The sequence below is a fragment of the Microplitis mediator genome, chromosome 3 (assembly GCF_029852145.1).
Source record: "Microplitis mediator isolate UGA2020A chromosome 3, iyMicMedi2.1, whole genome shotgun sequence".
NCBI lineage: Eukaryota > Metazoa > Arthropoda > Insecta > Hymenoptera > Braconidae > Microplitis > Microplitis mediator.
In genome coordinates this window covers 22,500,628-22,508,991 of record NC_079971.1, presented here as the reverse complement: position 1 = coordinate 22,508,991, position 8,364 = coordinate 22,500,628, and the positions used below count along the sequence as shown (strand labels likewise).

Genomic DNA, 8,364 nt, shown 5'->3' with positions numbered 1-8,364 from the left:
CCTGGCAGTGACTACTACTCGGATTATAAACACTTTTTATGAGCAGCTGAGTGAGGGTCTACGCCTGAGAGCACTTCCCACAACAACTATTTTCATACTAGCTATTTCTAAAGGTTTACTAAATATTTCCTCTGAAATAATTTCTTCAATTTCGTAACTGTCTTGTGAACGATATAATTTTAAGAATTTACAAAAAATTCGACAAAGACACAAACCGAGGGCCTTACGTCAAGCACCCCTTTCTCAGCCCGATTTTATTTATTCAAAAGAAAACGCTCATAAGATAAAATAACTAAAATTGTAAAATAACTTTGCGCTCAACCCTAATGTCAAACAAGCTCCGATTTAAATATCTACATTTCAACAATAAGTTTTATTTTTCCAATTATTAGAACTGACAGTTGCCAATAAATAATGCATTGTAAAAAATCTACCAAAGTTAATCGAGGTTGCATAAATTTAAAAACTTTTTATAAGCTTGCTCTTGTAAAGATAACAAACACAAAAACACCAAAATATCTTCACGTGTTCAAACATGCCATCGATTATTGGTCAAAGTTAGATAAAGGTCAAGGGAACTACCCTGCGGGGTTGGTTCAAAAAGAATATGCGTCTTGCTCAACACTAAAAGTTAATACGACGGTAATGAACAGCCATGACCTATCCTATAATTAGAATGTTGATCCATTTTGGGATTTTGGGTTCCCAAGGGGTTTCGGCGAGGTGATATTGTCAATCAAAGGCTACTAATATTTCTACTTCTTGATGGTGTACTGTTTCACTAGCATATTTGAGGTACGAAGTGCAGTGCATTGGCATTCCGAGCACCGATTAGACAGATGGTTCTAGTGGACCAATAACAAATAACGAACATGTGTCCAATGAAAGTCAAAAGTAGGTATGAGTATTGTTCCTTCAACAGTTTGTTTACCCTACGAAACATATTATGACAATAACACACTTTGCTTCTAATAATAGTTTTACTAGTTTACGAGAAGTAACAATGAACATATGCGATCGCTCAAGCTTGTCAGGCATATTTGTTTATCCAGTGGCAACAGCTAATGACTTTAGTGTGTGAACAATGGCACAAAAAACCAAGTCGTGAAAATCACGAACAATAAACAAGAGTGGAATAACCGGCAGAAGGCCACACTTAAATTGAATTGCGTTCTCCAATTTAACGAACGCGTTAGATGGACAAACAAACTTTGTTGAGGTATCCATTATTTATATGGTCGATAAACCCACTGACTTTGAAGTAGAGCCAAGGTTACGATATATATTGTTTATTTGTTGAGCATCATAACAAATGCTAAAGAATTTATTTTATGGGCTATTCACTCAACATGTGATAATCATAGTATTTAAGATGCGCGAGCAATTTATTTTTTTGATGTTTTGAAATTTGGTATGATTAGCAGATTTCGCAGTAAACTTTAAGTTTGATAGCTATTTTATTATCGTATAAGTATTTAATTTCATTTTAAGTCGGTTATGAATCATAATAAATATGTGGTCATAAAAAGCGACGTATTCTTGTTGATGCAAAAAAATTTGATATGGTACATTATTACAATTTCAAGTTTTTTCTACATCTATTAAAGTTTGTTAGTTCATAACAAATGAAGCCAGCGTACTTCCGTTTTTGGTTTTAGAATAAGCGCCTGAGTAAATAAACAACACCCAGACAAACTACTTATTTCTATGATTTTCTTTGTATTAGATATTGGGTGTATAAATTGTGACATCGCACACAACCTCGCCTCAAGCGTATAAGAAAGCATCACAGTTTCCGTATCCATAGCGACAGAGTGTATTTGATAAAAACATTTGCGTCTAGGATAACAATATTTGTATTCTATCTGAAGAACTTCGAGCAAAGTCTATAATTAGTAATTCAAATATTGGAAAAAGGTTCTTTGTTCTCCTTTAATGAGTCAACATATTGACTTTGGCTGGATGTTATTATAGTAGTTTTACTTTTTACATCTACTTATAACGTGAAAGGTATATAACACCCACGTTATTGTTGGAAATCCTCAATGTTTCCCGAGTCGCATTCGGCGACGTGAACTTGTTTTGAACAATCTTCTTCTTCACTTTTGGTCATATTAAATCGAATAAAAAATTGACTAGTATGGAGGAAGAGTTTGCGACTATTGTGTACGTGGAATTAGCTCCAAGTATTTTAGTGCCTTACGAATGGCCTATTCGGGGCCTAGAGAGTCTCGTGTTGACTTTAGCGGAAGAAATCATCGCACAGGATGACTCTGTGAAATCTATTCTACAAGTGAAGAACATACCAGCGAAATTAATCCGACACATTGACAGTAGTGGTTTTACATACGTTTTTGAAAAAGTGCCGACAGAGTTAGTATTTTTACAGTGTTAAGTCACCGAAATATGTGATTAGAGATAAGTGAGTTAAAATAATTTTTTATTCCAGAGAAACGGTTGGCTGTTATGTTTATGACATAGTATTGCCTAAGGACGAAGATAGTATTCGAGTGGACATGTCCGGCGGAAGTAGCTCCCATAAAGGATCATGGCCAAATTACGTTACGAGCGTCTCTCCGAGATCTAATAAAACGTCCTATTACTTAACGCCTCCACAACTTCAGTAAGTTGCTATTCATAATATATAACTTTGTAAACCACCTTGCCTATGTTTGTCTATAAGTCTTTGGGGCTAAATAAATATTATGCTTACAGTGCGGAAATGTTACGCAGTATGGATACTAACACGCACGCATTGCGCCGACGCTTGACACGAAACATTAAACAGTAAGTTAATTTATGGGTGTACTGAATAATTAATAGGACCGTATTCACGAATTCGGGAGCATGTATATCATTAGTAATGTTAAACTGTTCAACAGGATGACTCAACAAAACAATGAATGCAATGGTTGTGGTGACCAGTGAAACAGTGGCGCTGGTAGATCCCAACCACGTGAAATAATTACGTAAGTTAACCATGTTAAAGAATCTCTTGGGGGGATTTCAGGCACACCTTTAAACATACATCGCCAATCTCGTGACTTGTATCTACGTTACTATGGAAATATTTTAATATTTGTCCGCGTCAGCTGCATAGGCCTATCAAAGTTTTTGATATTTTTTATATGATTATGTATTTTTTCTGTTACAGACAAAAGTGAGGTGTCCGTTCCATCCAACTTTTGAGAGCCATCGTGACATCTGTTACTTCTAACTCGATATTGTCAGTTAAAGACTAAAATTATTTTTAACAAATAGGTTATGTTATTTTTCTAGATCTCTGCCGTAGGTTATAAGTTATAATGTACTAATGACATAAAATGTAATTAATAAAAAGTTTTTATGGGTATTTTTATCATTCGGCTTTCATTTTGTAGTTTAAAAATTAGTCGCACAATCTTTTCATTAACACATGTTTACTATTGCGTGGTTTAATTACAACTGCTTTGATTATTACGTTCAATAAAAGCTCCCTCAAGTATTTGGCTCAATTCCAACAACGCATTGTGAATCACGTTATAACGTTCAAACCCAGATATTAAAGAAAATATGTCAAGGCAATCGAAGTCCATTAACCGACAGTCCATGGTAATAAACCAACGCATAGGAATTGTTTTGGAAAGCCCTCGAATCAAGCTAGTGATGTGGCCACACATGACAGCGTGTCAAGATTTCCGAGAAAAAACTGTTTTCTCTACCAGTTGGGACCCAGGCTGAAGTTACTTCCTTACTCGTCAATAAATCGGACTTACTCATAGATATCAGTTCCACCAGGTCAGAAAAATAAAGCCATCTGTAGGCAAGAAGCTTCTTTTACATTACATACATACTGTCTTCCAAAGCTGGGAATTTTGTACACTGTTAAAAAAATTGTTTGAATTTTCAAAACATTGTATATAACGCAATAAACACATACATTTGTGCTTGAAATTTCATTACTAATTTCATATAGAATTTAAAATACATGTTTTTGAATTTTCAAAGTAACACTTTGGATTTTCAAATACTCTTTTTTGAATTTTCAAATACTTTCTTTTTAATTTTTAAATAAATGTATTTGAAAATCTGAAGCGTTTATTTGAAAATTCAAAAGCGTGTATTTCAAATTCTATACGATCGTTACAATGAAATTTCAAACACAATTGTATGTGTCTATTGCGTTATATACAATGTTTTGAAAATTCAAACAATTATTTTAACAGTGTATATCACATTTAATACTGTATCATTTTATCATTTATCATACTGTCAATGATGTTCAGTTCAGTCACAAGTTTTATTTACTTTATATTATTGAGGACAGAAAAACTTAACAATAATAAAGTCTGATGTACACCGATCACATTTCTCAAACAGATATTATATATTTCACTACACAATCCTTGATTACTGAACGCGCAGCACGTTACGCGCAGAAATTTCATATACAAGCATTTGAATTTTCAAAAAAGTATTATGAAATTTCAATTGTAATTATTAAAATTCAATATGTCTTAGAATTTTCAATACTTGCTTTGAAAATTAAAAAAACAAGTATAAATTTTAAGTACGTTTATTAAAATTTATATTTTTCATCTTAATTTTCAATACCAGCTTGATTATTAAATAACGTATACTAAATTTGAAGCTTTTTTTATTGATGATACAATTCAAATATCTAGTTATGAAAATTTTATCCTTTTGCATTATAATTTTCAAATTATTTTTAACAGTGTATAGGTTAGTGTATTGCAGCAAGGTCATAGTGACCGGTCTGTTTCGCAAAAAATTGAATAATGTGTTCTTTAATCTTTATACTACACTACGATATCATTTCTTGATAGTTTATTATTGTAAGCTATGAAACAATAATAAATCGTATATTGTTCTATGGTTAGTTTCAATTCGCCATTTTATCATTGACCAAGACTTATTCATCAGAAGACACGAGAATAAGCTGCAATAGTGCTAATCGAACTATTGCTAAAGAAGTTTATGGCTTCGTTGCATTCCTGTCAATATGTCTTCTGTTTATTGTAAACTTCTTAATATTCATGTCATTTTAATAACCAATCAAACTAACAATTGTGTTCAAAAAATTAATAAAATGTATTGCATGCCACGGGGTAATGTTGCCTTCGGCTCATACGGGATAAATTTTTTTTTCTGCCCTACGGCCAAAAAGTAGCAACTTTCGGGCCGCTGCCCTAAACGAAGTTGCAACTTTCCGGCTTCGTCGAGCAGAAATAGTATATTACATACCTAGGCCAGTAAAATAAGAAAAGTCTCAGAGCACATGTAATTGTTGGCCGAGGCTGACAAACATGTGGTCTGAGGCTTTCTTTTTTACTGGCCAAGGTGCGTATACTATTTTTCTGCTCGACGAAGCCGGAAAGTTGCAACTTCGTTTAGGGCAGCGGCCCGAAAGTTGCCACTTTCCGGCCGGAGGGCAGAAAAATAGTATACGCACCTTGGCCAATAAAAAAGAAAGCCTCAGACCACATGTTTGTCAGCCTCGGCCAACAATTACATGTGCTCTGAGACTTGTCTTATTTTACTGGCCTAGGTATGTAATATACTATTTTATGAAGTTATATTTCTCAATTTTTACGACTGTCATATTATCTCATTTAAAATCAACGTAAGTTTCAAGTATCACGAAAATTGATTGAAGTATTATAATTTAAATGATATCACAACAAAGCAATTAAATTCGGGGTATTTATACCACTGGTGCTTGATGCATCGCGAACAGTGTAGAATTGCGCGGGATCGTGTAAACAGCGTTTTGATTTTGGTGATTACTACAAACGATGTAAGTTGTATCTTTTAATTGGCTATATATTAAATTTGTGGTACAGTATTTCAAATATGTTTCCTATTAGCATTAGGGTAGAAGGTACACTGTAAAAAATCACCGGGGTAAGTCCAAGCGGTATAGGTGTTAAAATTATCGGTGTTAAATTTACCCCCGAAAGCGGTGTGAAATAAACGCCGCCACCGGTGTAAATATTCTTTACCGGTGTTAAAATATTTTACTTTGTGAATATTTTTACTTACTTGTTAATAAATGATATTTTTTATTAATTTTCATAAAGAACTGCATTTTTTGTGTTTTATAATCTTTAAAGTTAATACTCCAAGCAGACGCAATTTATCCAGCTTTTACACCGGTTACCCCGCTTTTACACCGATATTACTCCGTTTTTACACCGGTTACCCCGGTTTTACTCCTCTTACACCGGTGTAATTTCATTTTTACACCGGGCGGAGTTAAAACGAGTCCATTTTTAACACCGCTCTTTTTACAATGTATGATTCTGGCCACTGCTCAATTTTAGACATTTGATACTTTATCTTAAATAATAAAAAAGAATAAAATAAAGTTTTCATCGTAACAGTGTGATAAAAATATCTTTTTATACATTTTTAGAGTTAATTATATCATCGCGTCTTTGACAAATTGTAATTTGAATTTTTAAAGTGTCTAAAACTGGCCTTAAAGTGGCCAAAAACGGTACCTTTATCCTATCATAAGAAAGTTGCTTGACGGAAACTCTTCAGCAAGTTTCTTAAGAAAGAGTTGACCCTTTTCCGGTAATCCGTCTCGAGGAGTATCGGTGTGAGCTGTTTGGGGATAAAACCAAACACCGTTCTTGGTAAAGTTGTGTTATTTTTAACGGTTCAATCGTAGTAGTGCATGCATGCGCCCCTTCTATTTTTTCTTTTCTGCGCATTCTCTACTTAACAGGCTAGCACTCTCTGTCTTCAAGACGAAGAAGTACAATTCAAATTAAGAGTAGGGACGCAAGGTCAACCGGAAAAGGGTAAAAAAAGACTTGCATTAGACGTAATCAAAAAGTATTCTTTACAAAGATTTAATCACGGCTTACTAAAGATTATTTTAAAAGACTTATGGAAATCAGTACGTGCAGTCAGCAGAAATTCTTAAGCTAGTAACGATAATAATGTCAGATAAGTGTTGCTGCAGAAATTTTTAAGCCATAAGATTGTTTTCCCTGAATTGCTCTAAGTTTTGACGCAGTATCTACGACTTACGGGGGAAGGGTTGCAATCTGCAGAGATTTTAAACAGTTCTGCAGCTAGTCTGACTTCACGCGTCTTACTTAAGTTTTTTGGCCAAATATTACAGTAGAGTTACTTCAGATATCGTCTAGAATAATTTTGCTTCAGATTTCCCTAAGACTGAAAACCTGAGCCTGTGTAAAACCTAAGCTACAGATCTTTATTAGTGTATCCTAAGAATGCTACTCGGGTCGATGTCCATGGAAAAATATTAGGCACCAGAATAGTGTGCAGTCTCTACTTTAGACACATGATTTTAAATAGTTCAAAATGTTGAATGTCCAGAAGAGCTATGATTTAAAAATTATTTGAGTATTTGTCATTATTAAATATGATTTAAATAAATACTAAGCATATTAAATCATATTCCTCTATCAGCAGTTTTAAAATGAGATATTGAATGATTAGGTAGGAAAGCAAATTGTACTTAACATTATATTAATGATTTTATTAATTGTTGTAGATTCAAAATATGAATCGTATGTATTCACTTCGTAAAGAAACCGATGAAAAATCAAAAATGTTGAAGAACCTTGCAGCCTCTAAAATTGAAGAAAATGAAAAGCATGCTAAGGATACAAAGAAGAAACCGAACCAATCGGTGGAGATGAAGATGTTTCAACTAAAATCGACGAAATACTCATTTTCCCAACCGAACAATGGTCAACGTGGTTCCTCGTCCGACTTCAAGAGAGTGGATTCGTATGATGTAGCTTGTAGCTGGGGATTAGGAGATAATCTTTAAACTCGAAACGTTATATCAAATAATGTGTATTTGACTTTAATGGTCACCAAAAGTTACTCGAATTACTTTAAATGAATAATTCATTCAATTTAACACTAGGGTTATGGGACAAGGTTTGGGTCTTTCGGTTGATTAAAAGTGCTTCTTAAAATCATGTCTTTTTTATTTATTGATAATAATTGAAAGGTCTACGCGTGTCAGAGAACTCACTTGACACCTATATTATCGTTCAATGCAACCTAATAAATAGAATTGAACTGTTGACAATTTCAAGCGCCACCAGATTTATAATCAGAGGTCAAGTTCAGATAATTTTCAACAATTATTCTCCCAATGAATGTCGTTCACCTCAGATGTTTCGGAAGTGTACTTGGTTGTCAATTATAATTAGTAGTAAATGTACTATCAAACATGTGTTGTGTACTCGGCATACCGAATTACAGTAAACAACGTAAGAAAAATAATGTATTTGAAGTAACCAAAAACATCTGGTAAATCCTACTTGGAACTTTTACTGAATATGTCATATTTTACTAATTTTTAGGGGCCAT

General features: G+C 33.7%; 1 protein-coding gene across 1 annotated transcript; it reads left to right on the top strand.

The window, feature by feature from the left end:
* The first annotated feature begins 1,610 nt into the window (after positions 1-1,610).
* LOC130664940 (uncharacterized) lies at positions 1,611-3,843 on the top strand. Its single transcript, XM_057465141.1, has 5 exons — positions 1,611-2,373; positions 2,450-2,623; positions 2,716-2,787; positions 2,883-2,969; positions 3,155-3,843. The coding sequence occupies exons 1-4, from the start codon at positions 2,141-2,143 to the stop codon at positions 2,926-2,928; spliced, it is 525 nt and encodes a 174-aa protein (XP_057321124.1). The 5' UTR covers positions 1,611-2,140; the 3' UTR covers positions 2,929-2,969; positions 3,155-3,843.
* The last annotated feature ends 4,521 nt before the right edge of the window (positions 3,844-8,364 follow it).

Excerpts from the sequence above, each read along its gene's own strand:
- LOC130664940 (XM_057465141.1), top strand. The coding sequence starts at position 2,141 with ATGGAGGAAGAGTTTGCGACTATTGTGTACGTGGAATTAGCTCCAAGT. Across the intron at positions 2,374-2,449 it reads TTTGAAAAAGTGCCGACAGA|AGAAACGGTTGGCTGTTATG; the intron begins GTTAGTATTTTT and ends TTTTTATTCCAG. Across the intron at positions 2,788-2,882 it reads TTGACACGAAACATTAAACA|GATGACTCAACAAAACAATG; the intron begins GTAAGTTAATTT and ends ACTGTTCAACAG.